This window comes from Tachyglossus aculeatus, chromosome 4, assembly GCF_015852505.1.
Source record: "Tachyglossus aculeatus isolate mTacAcu1 chromosome 4, mTacAcu1.pri, whole genome shotgun sequence".
NCBI lineage: Eukaryota > Metazoa > Chordata > Mammalia > Monotremata > Tachyglossidae > Tachyglossus > Tachyglossus aculeatus.
The window spans coordinates 9,203,681-9,222,029 of record NC_052069.1 but is presented as its reverse complement, the minus strand read 5'-3'; the positions used below and the strand labels follow the sequence as shown (position 1 = coordinate 9,222,029).

General features: G+C 45.0%; 1 protein-coding gene across 1 annotated transcript in view; it reads left to right on the top strand.

The window, feature by feature from the left end:
- Positions 1 to 18,349, top strand: part of WFS1 (wolframin ER transmembrane glycoprotein) — a 119,314-nt gene that overhangs the window by 13,562 nt on the left and 87,403 nt on the right. The window contains exon 2 of the mRNA XM_038745740.1: positions 10,042 to 10,215. Coding sequence (XP_038601668.1) covers positions 10,047 to 10,215 — 169 coding nt within the window. The 5' untranslated portion in view covers positions 10,042 to 10,046. The remainder of the gene's footprint in view (positions 1 to 10,041; positions 10,216 to 18,349) is intronic.

Sequence of the window (18,349 nt, the reverse complement as noted above, 5' to 3'; positions counted from 1 at the left end):
CAGGGCCTTGAAGGGAGATATTACTATCTGTCTCCCCCTCTTGACTGTAAGCTCGCTGTGGGCCGGGAATGTGTCTGTTTCTTGTTGTAGTGTGCTCTCCCAAGCGCTTCATATGGTGCTCTTCATACAGTAGGTGCTCAATAAATACGATTGACTGAATGAACAAATTGGACATTTGCCTCACCCCAACCCCACAGCACTTAGAGAAGCAGCGTGGCTCAGTGGAAAGAGCCCGGGCTTTGGGGTCAGAGGTCACGGGTTCTGTCTCCCCCTTCTAGACTGTGAGCCCGCTGTTGGATAGGGACCGTCTCTATATGTTGCCAACTTGTACTTCCCAAGCGCTTAGTACAGTGCTGTGCACACAGTAAGCGCTCAATAAATACGATTGAATGAATGAATGAAAATCCCGGCTCCGCCAATTGTCAGCTGTGTGACTTTGGGCGAGTCACTTAACTTCTCTGTGCTTCAGTTCCCTCATCTGGAAAATGGGGATTAAGACTGTGAGCCCCACGTGGAACAACCTGATCACCTTGTAACCTCCCCAGCGCTTAGAACAGTGCTTTGCTCATAGTAAGCGCTTAATAAATGCCATCATTATAATAATTATTATAATGTACATATCTTTAAATTATATATTATAAATTACGTATTAATTCATATTAATGTCTGCCTCCCCCTCTAGACTGTACGCTTGTTATGGGGCGGAAACGTGCCTGCTAATTCTTTTCTCTCCGTAGTGCTTAGTACAGTGCTCTGCACATAACAGTGATGGCATTTGTTAAGCGCTTAAGATGTGCTAGGCACTGTATTAAGCAGTGGAGTGGATAAAGCAATGTGGCTCAGTGGAAAGAGCCCGGGCTTTGGAGTCAGACGTCGTGGGTTCAAATCCCAGCTCTGCCAATTGTCAGCTGTGTGACTTTGGGCAAGTCACTTCACTTCTCGGGGCCTCAGTTACCTCATATGTAAAATGGGGATTAAGACTGTGAGCCCCCCGTGAGACAACCTGATCACCTTGTAACCTCCCCAGCGCTTAGAACAGTGCTTTGTACATACTAAGTGCTTAATAAATGGCATTATTATTATTATTATTATTACTATTATTATCATGAAAGGCAAATCGAAGTGGGCACAGTCCCTTGTGGGGCTTACTGTCTCAATCCCATTTTTACAAATGAGGGAACTGAGGCCCAGAGAAGTGAAGCGACTTGCCCAGGTCACACAGCAGATGAGTGGTGAACGTGGGATTAGAACCCATGACCTCAGACTCCCAGTGCCTTATTCTTTCTATATTTTTTCAGCTCTATTCCCGTTTCATTTCTGCTTAATAGTTGAGTGATGCCCGTTGCTTTGAGGGGTAGGAATGGGTTAACAACTGGAGACGGAATAACCTTTCTCAAAGACAAGCGACTTTCTCCAAGCAAGGCAATGTGAAAGTAAGAATAAAGTTTCCATATTCCCGATTGCCAAGCCTCAGGCCCCGTCCTAGGACAGAATGTTAAACTCTTCAGAGACTGTGGGATCCGGAGACATCTTTTTTACACACTCCACCTGAAGAGTTCTTTGTCTTGCCAGGATTTTCTGGAGTGAATTTGGCAGTCACGATCCTAACAAAAAAGCCGGACAGATTTTATGATTCATTCCATCAGTGCTGTTTTTTCATTCATTCATTCATTCAATCGTATTTATTGAGCGCTTACTGTGTGCAGAGCACTGTACTAAGCGCTTGGGAAGTACAAGTTGGCAACATATAGAGACAGCCCCTACCCAGCAGTGGGCTCACAGTCTAGAAGGGGGAGACAGAGAACAAAACGAAACATATTAACAAAATAAAATAAGTAGAATAAATACAAGTAAAATAAATAAATGGCTAACTGTGCACAGAGCAGTCAATCAGTCGTAATTATTGAGTGCTTACTATGTGCAGAGAAGCAGCATGGTATAATGGATAGAGCCCAGGCCAGAGAGTCAGAAGGTCATGGGTTCTAATCCTGGCTCCACCACTTGTCTGCTGTGTGACGTTGAGCAAGTCGTTTCACTTCTCTGGGCCTCGGTGACCTCATCTGTAAAACTGGGGATTGAAACTGAGCCCCACATGGGACAGGGACCGTGTCCAACTCGAGTTGCGTGTATCCGCCCCAGCGCTTAGTACAGTGCCTGTTACGTAGTAAGCGCTTAACAAATACCACTATTATTATGTGCAGAGCACTGTGCTAAGTGGTTTGGAGAGTGCAGTACAACAGTATTGGCAGACATGTTACCAGCCCATAACAAGCTTACAGTCTAGAGGGGAGATGGACATTAATATGAATAAATACGTCATTTATAATATATAATTAAGAGAGATGTACAAAAGTCTGTGGGGTTGTGGGTGGGACAAATATCAAATTCATTCATTCGGTCGTATTTTTTGAGCATTTACTAGGTGCAGAACAGTGCACTAAGCACTTGGGAAGGTACAGTACAACAATAAATAGACAAATTCCCTGCCCACAATGAGCTTACAGTCTAGAGTGGAGGAGAATGACATGAATATAAATAAAGAAATGGCAGATATGGACATAAGTGGTGTGGGGCTGGGAGAGGGGAAGAACAAAGGGAGGAAAACAGGGCGAAGCAGAAGGGAGCGGGAGAAGAGGAAAGAGGGGGGCTAGTCTGGGAAGGCCTCTTGGAGGAGATGTGCCTTTAACATCCAAAGGTCACAGATTGATGTGCAGAGCACTGTACTAAGCGCTTGGGAGGCAGTATTGTTTAGTGGAAAAAGCCGGCTTGGGAGTCAGAGGACCTGGATTCTAATCCTGGCTCTGCCACTTGCCTGCTGTGTGAACTTGGGCGAGTCTCTTAATCTCAGTTCCCTCATCTGCAAAATGGGGATTCAAACCTGTTCTTCCTCCTTCTTAGACTTTGAGCTCCATGTGGGACCCGATTATCTTGTATCTACGCCAGTGCTTAGTACACTGCTAAGCACATAGCACTTAACAAATGCTATTATTCTTATTATTATTGTTACAATACAACAGAGTTAGAAAACACATTACCTGCCCACGAAATAAATGCATTGTTTGGGCCAAACTTCAGATACAACTGAAAATAAAATCTAGTAGTAGTATTTAGTACAGTGCAAAAGACTGTACTAAGTGCTGCCACATGGAAAAGAACTAGACGAGATCCCTGATCCTTATAGAGCCCCCAAGTTAAAGGGGAGAGGGTGCTGGCTTCTGACACATAATGAAAAATTAATTTAAAAAAAAAAAAACAGAAATACCTCATCAAAAGATAAAATGGATGTGAGCAGGTTTTTCAGAAGGTGTTGATTTCCTCATTTAGCTTCCTTTTTTACATTATTTTGTGATCTGATGCAATTTTTCTGGATTCGTGGCCTGTGACAGCTTTATTTTACAGGCTGTAACATTTGTGTCACATCTTGAGAAGCAACATGGCTTTGTGGCAAGAACCCGGGCTTGGGAGTCAGAGGGAGGTCACGGATTCTAATCCTGGCTCTGACACTTGTCAGCTGCGTGACTTTGGACAAGCCACCTAACGTCTCTGTGCCTCAGTTTCCTCATCTGTCAAATGGGGATTAAGACTGTGAGCCCCACGTGGGACAACCTGATAACCTTGTGTCTATCCCGGTGCTTAGAACAGTGCTTGGCACAAAGTAAATGCTTAACAAATATTATCATTATTATTATTATTAGAGAAGCATTATTAGAGAAGCAGCGTGGCTCAGTGGGAAAAGCACGGGCTTTGAAGTCAGAGGTCATGGGTTCAAGTCCCGGCTCCACCACTTGTCAACTGTGTGACTTTGGGCAAGTCACTTAACTTCTCTGGGCCTCAGTTCCCTCATCTGTAAAATGGGGATGAAGACTGTGAGCCCCACGTGGGACAACCTGATCACCTTGTAAATTCCCCAGCGCTTAAGCGCTCTGCACATAGTAAGCGCTTAATAAATGCCATTATTATTATTATTATTATTATTATCTCCAAGAGGCCTTCCCCATTGAAGCCCTCTTTTCCCCAGCTCACTCTCCCTCTGCGTCGTATCTGCGCTCCTATATGTGACCCTTGAATATTTAATTTTGCTCCCGGGCAACACATAGGTACTCATCTTTAAATTATATATTATACATTATTTATAGTAATGACTGCCTTCCCCTCAAGATTGTAAACTCACTGTGGGCAGGGAACATGTCTGCTAATTCTGCTGTACTCTTCCAAGTGCTTAGTACAGTGCTGGGCCCATAGTAAGCACTTATCAAATTCCACGGCTTGATTGACTGGGTCTTGTGGTGGAAGACCAAACAAAGTTTGTATATTTTTTTCTGAATTTTTGACACTAACTTATTGTCCTGCGTTCTCAAAATACTGGTTTTGGATTTTTTCGTGTGGGGTGAATATGCAGGAGAGATTAAAACGGCCATTTCCTCATTAGTGGAATTGTTTTCTGACTTGGTAGTTATTGAGAGAATTGCTATGTTGTGCATTCACAGCTTATTTTTATCTTGCCAACAGCTGTCTGCTTGTGCTCAGGAATTCCTGGACTAGGAAATAGAGTTGAGTATGATCTCAGCTACCTAGCAACTTCTGCAAAATTCATTCTCATCATCTGAGGCCAATTATTGATCTTGAAAAACCACTCTCCTCAATGGTCAAATTCAGCCCCTCGAACTTGCATTTGAAACAGTCCGTTTTTAAATGCGCCCTCTTACAGTTGTTGAACTGAGATTCTCGTCTGCAGTATATTAACGACCGAATAACTGGAATGGATGGCCCAAACTGAATTATCTTGAAATCAATCAATCAATCGTATTTATTGAGCGCTTACTGTGTGCAGAGCACTGTACTAAGCGCTTGGGAAGTACAAGTTGGCAACATGTAGAGACAGTCCCTACCCAACAGTGGGCTCACAGTCTAAAAGGGGGAGACACAGAACAAAACTAAACATACTAACAAAATAAAATAAATAGAATAGATATGTACAAGTAAAATGAATAAATAAATAGAGTAATAAATATGTACAAACATATATACATATATATATACACATATATATGTATATGTATGTATGTATATGTATATATATATATATATATATATATACACATATATAAATGCATGTGAACACTATTTTTTGCTGATATCAAGGAATCAATTAATGGTATTTGTGGAATGTGTCTACCGGCTCTGTTTTATCATACTCTCCCAAATGCTTAGGACTGTGCCCTGCACACACTTAAGTGCTCAGTAACTACCAACACAGGCACTCTAGATTGTGAGTTTGTTATGGGCAGGGAACATGAATACCAACTCTGTTATAGTGTAATAATAATAATAATAGTAATAATAATGGTATTTGTTAAGCGCTTACTATGTGCCAAGCACTGTTACAAGCACTGGGGTAGATACAAGGTTGTCAGGTTGTCCCATGTGGGATTCACAGTCTTCATCCCCATTTTACAGGTCAGGTAACTGAAGCACAGAGAAGCTGAGTGACTTGCCCAAAGTCACACCGCTGACAAGTGGCGGAGCCGGGATTAGAACCCACAACCTCTGACTCCCAAGCCCAAGCTCTTTCCACTTAGCCATGCTGCTTCTCGTAATACTATCTGTTTTGTGCTTACTAGGTGCCAAGCACTGTTCTAAGCACTGGCGTGGATACAAGGGAATCAGGTTGGGCACAGTCCCTGTCCTACATGGGGCTCACAGTCGTGATCTCCATTTTACAGTTGAGGTAACTGAGGCCCAGAGAAGTGAAGTGCCCAAGGTCACACAGCAGACATGTGGCAGGGCTGGGATTAAAACCCAGGTGTACTCTCCCAATCACTTAGGACACAATAAGCTCTTGGCAAATACAATTGATTGATTGATTGACTGATTGATAGGGTGGATGAGGTCAGTCAGTAGTGGAGAAAGGTTGGGGGAGGAGCAGAGGTTCCCTTATTAATCTCACCATCATCATCATTAACAACAACAATAGTTTCCCATTATTAAGCATATACCTTATTTTTAGGACTGTGCCTAAACATAATTTGGGAGAGAGATATGGCCTAGTGGACAGAGCATGGGACTAAGAGTCACCAGGTCATGTGTTCTATTCCCACCTCCACCAGCTGTATGACCTTGGACAAGTCACCTCACTTCTCTGGGTGGGCCTCAGTTACCTCATCTGGAAAATGGGGATTGAGACTGTGAACACCCCATGGGACAGGGACTGCGTCCAACTCGATTTGCTTGTATCCATCCTAGCACTTAGTACAGTGCCTGGCACATAGTAAGCACTTAACAAATACTATTATTATTATTATTATTATTAAATAATATATAGTAATATGTTATATATTTTAATGTATACTAAATAATAATAATGATGATAATAATAATAATAATAATAATAATAATCAGATCAGGCATTTCCTCTCTCACATCTGGGCCGGAAAACTTCATGTTCTGGAGAACCCGTGTCCTTTTTTTTCCCCCTTTTCTTCTTTTTCTGGCATTTGTTAAGAGCTTACTCTGGGCAAGGAACTCTTCTAAGTTCTGGCATAGAAGCTAATCGAGTTGGACACAGTCCATGCCCCACAGAGCCTCACAGCCTTAATCCCCATTTTACAGAAGCTATAACTGAGGTACAGAGAGTAATAATAATGATAATAATTCTGGTATTTGTTAAACGCTTGCTATGTGCCAGACACTGAACTCAGCGCTGGGGTGGATAAAAGCAAATGATGTTGGACCCAGTCCCTGTCTCACGTGGGGCTCATAGTTTCGATCCCCGTTTCACAGATGAGGGAACTGAGGCACAGAAAAGCGAAGTGACTTGCTCAAGGTCACACAGAGAGGTGGGATTAGAACCCATGACCTTCTGAGTCCCTGCCCCATGCTCTATCCACTTCGCCGTGCTGCTTCTCTGGTGAAGTGGCTTGCCCAAGATCACAAAGCAGATAAGTGGCAGAGCAGGACTAGAACCCAGCTCCTTCTGATTCCCAGGCCCGTGCTCTATCCGCTAGTCCACGCTGTTATCAGACCCGTGCCCTATTCAGGCAGGACAAAATAAATGATGATGTTTAAGAACTTACCATGTGCCAAGCACTGTGTTAGGCACTGGGGTAGATACAAAAGAAAAGAAGAGAAGCAGCGTGGCTCAGTGGCAAGAGCCCGGGCTTTGGAGTCAGGGGTCATGGGTTCGAATCCCGGCTCCGCCACATATCTGCTGTGTGACCTTGGGCAAGCCACTTAACTTCTCGGAGCCTCAGTTCCCTCATCTGTCAAATGGGGATGAAGACTGTGAGCCCCACGTGGGGCCACCTGATCACCTTGTATCCCCCCCCCCCCAGCGCTTAGAACAGAGCTTTGCACATAGTAAGCGCTTAACAAATGCCATTAAAAAAAAAAAGCAGCGTGGCTCAGTGGAACGAGCACGGGCTTGGGAGTCAGAGGTCATGGGTTCAAATCCCGGCTCCGCCAATTGTCAGCCGTGTGACTTTGGGCAAGTCACTTCACTTCTCTGGGCCTCAGTTACTTCATCTGTAAAATGGGGGTGAAGACTTTGAGCCCCAAGTGGGCCAACTTGATCACCTTGTATCCTCCCCAGTGCTTAGAACAGTGCTTTGCACATAGTAAGCACTTAACAAACGCCATCATCATCATTGTTATTATTATTATTACTATATTATTATTATAATTATATTATTATTATATGTTGCCAACTTGTACTTCCCAAGGACTTAGTACAGTGCTCTGCACACAGTAAGCACTCAATAAATACGATTTATTATTATTATTATTATTGTGATTATTATTAGCATTATCATTATTATTATTATTATTATTATTATTATTATTATTATTATTATTATTATTACAAGGTTAACAGGTTGTCCCTCTTGGGGCTCACAGTCTTATTTTACAGATGAGGTAACTGAGGCACAGAGAAGTGAAGTGACTAGCCCAAAGTCACACAGCAGACAAGTGGCGGAGCCGGGACTCGAACTCAGGTCCTTCTGACTTCCAGGCCCGGGCCCTATCTACTAGCCCACGCTGCTAGTGCTGTGCTTTGCACATAGTAAGCGCTTAATAAATGCCATTATTATTATAAGAACAGTCCCTCATCACTTTCACAAAAGCATTCTTTTCAAAAGTAAGTTGACGACACCCACTTTGGAAAGAAATTGATGGTATCCATGGAGCATTTATTGTATGCCGAGCGCTGTATTAAGCGCTTGGAAGAAACTAATAGAAGATTAATCAATTGAGCATTTACAGTGTGCGGAATAATGATACTAATCTGTTAGTTTCTAAGGGAAGAACTAATACAACTAAAGAAACCCGAGTTCTAATCCCAGCTCCACAAGGACCTTACGGGGGGAGACAGAGGATATGGATTTAAGTGCTGAGGGACTGATTGTGTGGTGAACCTCTAAACCTCTAAAAACAATGACTTTATTGTGGGTAGGGAATGTGTCTACCAACTCTGTTATACAGCACTCTCTCAAGCGCACAGTAAGCACTCAATAAATTCGATTGATTAAGGATGCAAATCCAAGTGCAGAAGCAATGCAGAAGTGGGGCAGGAGTGAGAGGAATTGAGGGCTTAATAATAAATAATAATAATAATAATGATGGCATTTATTAAGCACTTACTATGTGCAAAGCACTGTTCTAAGCGCTGGGGAGGTTACAAGGTAATCAGGTTGCCCCACGGGGGGCTCACAGTCTTAATTCCCATTTTACAGATGAGGGAACTGAGGCCCAGAGAAGTTCAGTGACTTGCCCAAAGTCACACAGCTGACAATCGGCGGAGCCGGGATTTGAACCCATGACCTCTGACTCCAAAGCCCGGGCTCTTTCCACTGAGCCACAATGGCATTTGTTAAGCGCTTACTGTGTGCAAAGCGCTGTTCTAAGTGCCGGGGGGATACAAGGTGATCAGGTTGTCCCGTGCGGGGCTCGCAGTCATCATCCCCATTTTACAGAAGAGGTGACTGAGGCCCAGAGAAGTGAAGTGACTTGCCCGAGGTCACACAGCAGACATGTGGCAGAGCCGGAATTCGAACCCACAACCTCTGACTCCAAAGCCCGTGCTCTTTCCACTGAGCCACGCTTTGGGTGACGGCCTCTTGGAGGAGACTGATTGTGGTCTCTAGACTGTAAACTCATTGAGGGAAGGGAATGTGTCCGTTTAGCTTTGTGTTGAACTCTCCGAAGCGCTCAGTACAGTGCTTGGCACACAGTGAGCGCTCAAAAAATACGATTGAATGAATGAATGAATGAACCCACCTCCTCCCTTCTGTGCATAGCTTTTATACTGGGTTGCTTCCCTATGCGCCAATCATTTTACCGTCCGTCTCCCCTGGTAGAGTGTAAGCTCCTCAAGGGCAGGTCCTGTCTCTACTTTACCGTAATCAATCAATCAATCGTATTTCTTGAGCACTTACTGTGTGCAGAGCACTGTACTAAGCGCTTGGGAAGTCCAAGTCGGCAGCATATAGAGACAGCCCCTACCCTACAGTGGGCTCACAGTCTAAAAGGGGGAGACAGAGAACAAAACCCCAAACATACCGTACTCCCGAGTGCTTAGTTCAGTGCCTTGCACAGAGTGAGACTTTAATAAATGCCACTGCCGGTTGGACAGCCGGACCGGTGATCAATCAATCAATCAATCAATCAATCAATCGTATTTATTGAGCGCTTACTATGTGCAGAGCACTGTACTAAGCGCTTGGGAAGTACAAATTGGCAACACAATCAATCAATCAATCTTATTTATTGAGCGCTTACTGTGTGCAGAGCACTGTACTAAGCGCTTGGGAAGTCCAAGTTGGCAGCATATAGAGACAGTGCCTACCCAACAGTGGGCTCACAGTCGAAAAGGGGGAGAATAAAAAGTGAAGGAAGAATTGGATATTAATGATGATTATTACTGTGGTATTTGCTAAGCACTTCATTCAATCGTATCTATTGAGCGCCTCCATGAGAAGCAGCGTGGCCTTCAGGCTTTTTCGTTGAGCTCTAACTTTCTTCTCCGGCCCTGTGTTCGGTTCACAGGCCCCATGGAGTCGGACCCCCCTCCCGCGAGCCCGGCCCACCCCCAGCCGGGACGCTCCCGGCTCAACGCCTCCTCTTCTGCGGCGGGGAACGAAGAACCCCAGAGTCCGGGCCCGACGCCGGGAGACCGCACCGCCGCTCCTCCCCCGGGAAGGGCCGAGCCGGACAAAAACGGTAGGCCACAGTGGGCGGACTACGAAGTTCATCATCATCAATCGTCTTTATTGAGCGCTTACTATGTGCAGAGCACTGTACTAAGCGCTTGGGAAGTACAAATTGGCAACACACAGAGACGGTCCCTACCCAACAGTGGGCTCACAGTCTAAAAGGGGGAGACAGAGAACAGAACCAAACGTACCAACAAAATAAAATAAATAGGATAGAAATGTACAAGTAAAATAAATAGAGTAATAAATATGTACAAACGTATATACATATATACAGGTGCTGTGGGGAAGGGAAGGAGGTAAGATTGGGGGGGATGGGGAGAGGGACGAGGGGGAGAGGAAGGAAGGGGCTCAGTCTGGGAAGGCCTCCTGGAGGAGGTGAGCTCTCAGCGGGGCCTTGAAGGGAGGAAGAGAGCGAGCTTGGCCGATGGGCAGAGGGAGGGCATTCCAGGCCCGGGGGAGGACGTGGGCCGGGGGTCGATGGCGGGACAGGCGAGAGCGAAAGTTCAGAGCCCGGGTGTCCGTGGGCGGGCGGGAAATGGGTCTCTTACATAGCAGCGCGGCTTAGTGGACGGAGCCCGGGCTTGGAAGACTGAGGTCGTGGGTTCTAATCCCAGCTCAGCCACTGTTTTTTTTTTTTAATAGCATTTATTAAGCGCTTACTACGTGCAAAGCACTGTTCTAAGCGCTGGGGGGATACAAGGTGATCAGGTTGTCCCGTGTGGGTCTCACGGTCATCATCCCCATTTTACAGATGAGGTAACGGAGGCGCCGAGAAGTTAAGTGACTTCCCCAAGGTCACACAGCGGACATGTGGTGGAGCTGGGATTCGAACCCACGACCTCTGACTCCAAAGCCCGGGCTCTTTCCACTGAGCCACGGGGGTCTCGCTTGTCAGCCGCTCGTCAGCCTGGTGACTTGGGGCAAGTCACTTTGCTTCTCTGGGCCTCAGTTACATCATCTGTGAAATGGGGATTAAGACGGTCAGCCCCATGTAGGATAACCTGATGACTTTGAATCTATCACAGTGCTTAGAACAGTCCTTGTAGGGACTGTCTCTATATGTTACCAACTTTTACTTCCCAAGCGCTTAGTACAGTGCTCTGCACACAGTAAGCACTCAATAAATACAATTGATGGTGATGATGATGATTAAGCACAGTGCTTCCTGTGTGTGGAGTGCCATACTAATATGGCACTGTGCTTGGCACAGTCTTCTAGACTGTGAGCCCACTCTTGGGTAGGGATCGTCTCTATATGTTGCCAACTTGTACTTCCCAAGTGCTTAGTACAGTGCTCTGCACACAGTAAGTGCTCAATAAATATGATTGATTGATTGATTGATTAAGCACTTAACAAATACCATTATTATTATTATTATATACACGGTTTGGTGGAAAGAGAATGGGCTTGGGAGTCAGAGTCCTTGGGTTCTAATCCCCGCTCTGCCACTTGTCAGCTGTGTGACTTTGGGCAAGTCACTTAACTTCTCTGGGCCTCAGTTCCCTCATCTGTAAAATGGGGACTAAGACTGTGAGCCCCATGTGGGACAACCTGATAACCTTGTATCTTCCCCAGTGCTTAGAACAGTGCTTTGCACATAGTAAGTGCTTAACAAATACCATTATTATTATTATTATTATCTGCTGGGTGACCCTGGGCAAGTCACTTTTTCACGTGGCTCAGTGGAAAGAGTATGGGTTTGGGAGTCAGAGGTCATGGGTTCAAATCCCAGCTCTGCCAATTGCCAGCTGTGTGACTTTGGGCAAGTCACTTAACTTCCCTGAGCCTCAGTTACCTCATCTGTAAAATGGGGATTAAGACTGTGAGCCCCACGTGGGACAACCTGATCACCTCGTATCCTCCCCAGTGCTTTGCACATAGTAAGTGCTTAACAAATGCCATCGTTATTATTATTCATTTGTATTTATTGAGTGCTTCCTGTGTGTGGAGTGCTATACTAAGCACTTGGAAAGCACAATTCAACAATAAAGAGAGACAGTCCCTGCCCACAATGGGTTTACGGTCTAGAAACGGATTTACAGTCTTAACCTCTCTGTGCCTCAGTTACTTCATCTGTAAAATAGGGATTAAGACTATGAGCCCCACGTAGGATAACCTGATGACCTTGAATCTGTCTCAGTGCTTGGCACATATTAAGTGCTTAACAAATACTATTATTATTATTATTAACAGGGCTTAGTGGAAAGAGAATGGGCTTGGGAGTCAGAGGTCATGGGTTCAAATCCCAGCTCTGCCAATTGTCAGCTGTGTGACTTTGGGCAAGTCACTTAACTTCCCTGGGCCTCAGTTACCTCATCTGTAAAATGGGGATTAAGACTGTGAGCCCCACATGGGACAACCTGATCAACTCGTATCCTCCCCAGTGCTTTGCACATAGTAAGTGCTTAACAAATGCCATCATTATTATTATTATTATTCAGTTGTATTTATTGAGTGCTTCCTGTGTGTGGAGTGCTATACTGAGCACTTGGAAAGCACAATTCAACAATTAAGAGAAACAGTCCCTGCCCACAATGGGTTTACAGTCTAGAAACGGGTTTACAGTCTTAACCTCTCTGTGCCTCAGTTACTTCATCTGTAAAATAGGGATTAAGACTATGAGCCCCAAGTGGGACAATCTGATTACCTTGTCTCTGCCCCAGCGCTTAGAATAGTGCCTGCCACATAGTAAGCACTTAACAAATACCATCATTATTGTTATTTTTATATTGTTCTATTGTATTCTCCCAAGTTCTTAGTACAAAGAAGCAGTGGATAGAGCCCAGGCCTGGGAGTAAGAAAGGCATGGGTTCTAATTCCAGCTCTGCCACATGTCTGCTGTGTAATCTTGGGCAAGTCGCTTCAATTCTCCGTGCTTCAGTTATCGCATCTGTGAAATGGGGATAAGAGTCTGAGCGCCATGTGGGACAGGGACTGCCTCAGACCTGATTAATATACCTATCCAGTGCTTAGAACAGGGCTCGGCAACAGAATAAGTACTTAACAAGTACCATAATTCTTCTTATTATTATCATTACTCTGCATACTGTAAGTGCTCAATTGACACTCGACAAAAATAAACTTTAATTCCGCCTCTCCATTCTCAAGAATCAAATGACAGTTTTTCCAGGCCGAGGATTTCGAAGTTTTTAGTGATAGTGAAACCACTGAAATGGATCCTAAGGTTTAGGGAGGTTGCATTTAAAGGCGGGGGGAAGAGCAAAGCATGGGCTTATCAAAGGATGTCATTTTGCAAAGTCAGTCAGTCAGTGGTATTTCCTGAGCACTAACTGTGAGGAAAGCACTAAGTGCTTGGGAGAGAACAATATGACAGAGTTGGTCGACATGTTCCTTGCTCACAAGGAAGTACAGGTGTGGCTTTAGCAAGGGATTGAGAGAATTCTAGAAAAAATGCATAGGAGCAAAGTAGCAAAAGAGAAGGGTGCTACCAGATTTCTCCTCTCTGCCCCGTTTTTGCTCCTCTTTGGCAATAGTCCACTTCCTTGACACACTCTCCCGGCCAAAAGTGAAGTGCTAATTCTTCATCATGAGTGTGGCGATGGGATCGTGGGAGACCGACTTCAATCTGTCATTCTTGTTTATTGAGCGCTTACTGTGTGCAGAGCATTATTTATTTATTTATTTTATTTGTACCTATCTATTCTATTTATTTTATTTTGTTAGTATGTTTGGTTTTGTTCTCTGTCTCCCCCTTTTAGACTGTGAGCCCACTGTTGGGTAGGGACTGTCTCTATATGTTGCCAATTTGTACTTCCCAAGCGCTTAGTACAGTGCTCTGCACACAGTAAGCGCTCAATAAATACGATTGATGATGATGATGATGATGATGATGATGATTATAGAGAAGCAGCGTGGCTCAGTGGAAAGAGCCTGGGCTTTGGAGTCAGAGGTCATGGGTTCAAATCCCTGCTCTGCCAGTTGTCAGCTGTGTGACTTGGGCAAGTCACTTAACTTCTCTGTGCCTCAGTTCCCTCATCTGTAAAATGGGGATTAAGACTGTGAGCCCCACGTGGGACAACCTGATCACCTTGCAACCTCCCCAGCGCTTAGGACAGTGCTTCGCACATAGTAAGCGCTTAATAAATGTCATTATTATTATTATCCCCTCACCCCCTCCTACCTCACCTCGCCTCTCTCCTTCTCCAGCCCAGCCCACACATTTCTCTCCTCTGGTGCCGCTCACCTTCTCACTGGGCCTCCATCTCGCCTGTCAATCAATCAATCAATCGTATTTATTGAGCGCTTACTGTGTGCAAAGCACTGTACTAAGCGCTTGGGAAGTACAAGTTGGCAACATATAGAGACGGTCCCTACCCAACAGTGGGCTCACAGTCTAAAAGGGGGAGACCGAGAACACAACCAAACATACTAACAAAATAAAATAAATAGAATAGATATGTACAAGTAAAATAAATAAATAAGTAGAGTAATAAATATGTACAAACATATATACATATATACAGGTGCTGTGGGGAAGGGAAGGAGGTAAGATGGGGGGGATGGAGAGGGGGACGAGGGGGAGAGGAGGGAAGGGGCTCAGTCTGGGAAGGCCTCCTGGAGGAGGTGAGCTCTCAGCAGGGCCTTGAAGGGAGGAAGAGAGCTAGCTGTCTCGCCACCGACCCATGTCCTGCCTTTGGCCTGGGTCGCCCTTCCCTCCTTAAATCCCACAGACAACCGCTCTCCCCGGCTTCAAAGCCTTATTGATGATGATGATGATGATTATGGCATTTATTAAGCGCTTACTATGTGCAAAGCACCGTTCTAAGTGCTGGGAAGGTTACAGGGTGATCAGGTTGTCCCATGGGGGGCTCACAGTCTTAATCCCCATTTTACAGATGAGGGAACTGAGGCCCAGAGAAGTTAAGTGACTTGCCCAAAGTCACACAGCTGACAGTTGGCGGAGCCGGGATTTGAACCCAGACCTCTGACTCCAAAGTCCGTGCTCTTTCCACTGAGCCACGTTATTGAAGGCATGCCTTTTCCATGAAGCCTTCCCAGACCATAAGCCCCACTTTTCCTCATCTCCCACTCCCTTCTGCTTCACCCTGATTTGCTCCCTTTGCTCTTTTCCCCTTCCCAGCTCCACACCACTGATAGACATATCTATTTTATTTATTTGTACTGCTACGATCTGATTACCTTGTAACTACCCCAGCGCTTGACACCTGTCCACATGTTTGGTTTTGTTGTCTGTCTCCCCCTTCTAGACTGTGAGCCTATATGTTGCCAACTTGTACTTCCCAAGCGCTTAGTACAGTGCTCTGCACACAGTAAGTGCTCAATAAATACAATTGAATGAACAGTGCTCGGCACATTGTAAGTGCTTAACAAATATCATCGTCATCATCCTGATCATGTCTGTCTTCCCCGCTCTAGACTGTAAGCTCGTTGTGGGCAGGGAATGTCACTGTTTATTGTTGTATTGTACTCTCCCAAATGCTTAGGGCAGGTTTCTTCACATAGCAAACGCTCAAGATATTCAGTTGAGTGAATGAATGAATGAGACAGCCATTGGTATAAATAAATTACATTATGGATATGTACATAAACGGTTTGGGACTGAGGGAGAGGTAAACATAGTGTGCAAATCCAGGAGGAAGAAATGAGGGCTTAATCAGAGAAGGCTCCTTGGAGGAGATGGGATTTTTTGAAGGCTTTGAAGGGAGGGTGAGTGATTATCTGTCAGATATGACAGAAGCAGTGTGGGTCAGTGGAAAAGAGCCCGGGCTTTGGAGTCAGAGGTCATGGGTTCAAATCCCGGCTCCGCCACTTGTCAGCTGTGTGACTTCGGGCAAGTCACTTCACTTCTCTGTGCCCCAGTTCCCTCATCTGTAAAATGGGGATGAAGACTGTGAGCCCCATGTGGGACAACCTGATCACCTTGTAACCTCCCCAGCGCTTAGAACAGTGCTTTGCACATAGTAAGCGCTTCATAAATGCCATTGTTATTATTATTATTATATGACGAGGTGGGGAGTTTCAGGCCAGAGGCAGGATGTGGGTGAGGGGTTGGCAGCAAAATAGAAGAGATCGAAGTCCAGTTGAGTGGGTTGGCATAAAGACGTGGAATGTGCCTGCTGGGGTGTACAGTGCTCTGCCCACAGTAAGCGCTCAATAAATACGATTGAATGAAATGAGGAAATCAGCAAGGTGAGATAGGAGGGGGGCAAGGTGACTTCAAAGCTAACAATTCAAAAAGTCCCTATTTTGGGTTGGAAAAAATCTCATGTTGAATCAGAAGCATGTGATGAGCAATGCCGAGAAGCAGCATGGCCTAGTGGTTAGAGCATGGGCCTGTGAGGCATAGGACTGGCTCCTAATCCTGCTGGGTGATCTTGTCACTTCACTTGTCTGTGCCTCAGTTTCCTCGTCTGTAAAATGGGGGATTAAGACTGTGAGCTCCACATGAAACAACCTGATTACCTTGTTTCTACCTTGTATCATTATTATGAGAAGCAGCGTGGCTCAGTGGAAAGAGCCCGGGCTTTGGAGTCAGAGGTCATGGGTTCAAATCCCGGCTCCACCAGTTGTCAGCCATGTGACTTTGAGCAAGTCACTTCACTTCTCTGGGCCTCAGTTGCCTCATCTGTAAAATGGGGATTCAGACTGTGAGCCCCCGGTGGGACAACCTGATCACCTTGTAACCTCCCAGTGCTTAGAACAGTGCTTTGCACATAGTAAGCACTTAATAAATGCTATTATTATTACTATTATTATTATTATTAGATATACCCCACTTTTTAGTACAGTGCTTGGCAGTTAGCATGCATTTGCCAAATACTACAACTATAATAATAATAATAATAATAATAATAATAATAATAATAATAATAATAATAATAATATTTTTAGACTGTGAGTCCACTGTTGGGTAGGGACTGTCTCTATATGTTGCCGATTTGTACTTCCCAAGCGCTTAGTACAGTGCTCTGCACACAGTAAGCGCTCAATAAATACGATTGATGATGATGATGATGATGATGATGATAATAATAATAATAATATTTATGGTATTTTTTAAGCACTTCCTATGTGCCAAGCACTGTTCTAAGGACTGGGGCAGATACAAGGCAGTCAGGTTGTCCCACGTGGGGCTCACCGTCTTAATCCCCATTTTACAGATGAGGTAACTGAGGCCCAGAGAAGTGAAGCGACTTGCCCAGTGTCACACAGCAGACAAGTGGCAGAGCTGAGATTAGAACCTCAGAATAAATTTGCTTGCCTAATGTGGTTTATTTAAGCGACAATTTCCGTGGGTGGTATTGTCATAAGGTTTGGAATTGATGATTTGGAATTGCTGGGTTTCTTCCTTGAAGAATAGCATCTAAGTCTTCGCAGGGATTGGAAACCACCTAGCCAGTTCTCCTCAGGATCTGGTCTAATCAGAGCTCCAAGTAATAATAAGAACTGTGGTATTTGTTAAACGCTCAGTACGTGCCATCATCATCATCAATCGTATTTATTGAGTGCTTACTATGTGCAGAGCACTGTACTAAGCGCTTGGGAAGTACAAATTGGCAACATATAGAGACAGTCCCTACCCTACAGTGGGCTCACAGTCTAAAAGACTGTGCCAAGCACTGTTCTAAGCGCTGGGGTAGATACAAGCTACTCAGGTTGGACACAGTCCCTGTCCCATATTGTCTTTATCCCCATTTCACAGATGAGGTAATTGAGGCACAGAGATGTTAAGTGACTTGCCCAAGGTCACACAGCAGACAAGTGTGACAAGCAGATCAGACGCAGTCCCCCTCTCCCACATGGGGCTCACAGAAGGGAGAATAGGTATTGAATCCCCACTTTACTGATGAGAAAACAGAGGCACAGAGAAGCCAAGTGACTTGCCTAAGGTCAAGCAGCAGCGTGGCTCAGTGGAAAGAGCCCGGGCTTTGGAGTCAGAGGTCATGGGTTCAAATCCCGGCTCTGCCAATCGCCAGCTGTGCGACTTTGGGCAAGTCACTTGACTTCTCTGTGCCTCAGTTCCCTCATCTGTAAAATGGGGATTAAGACTGTGAGCCCCCTGTGGGACAACCTGATCACCTTATAACCTCCCCAGCGCTTAGAACAGTGCTTTGCACGTAGTAAGTGCTTAATAAATGCCATCATTAAGGTCACAC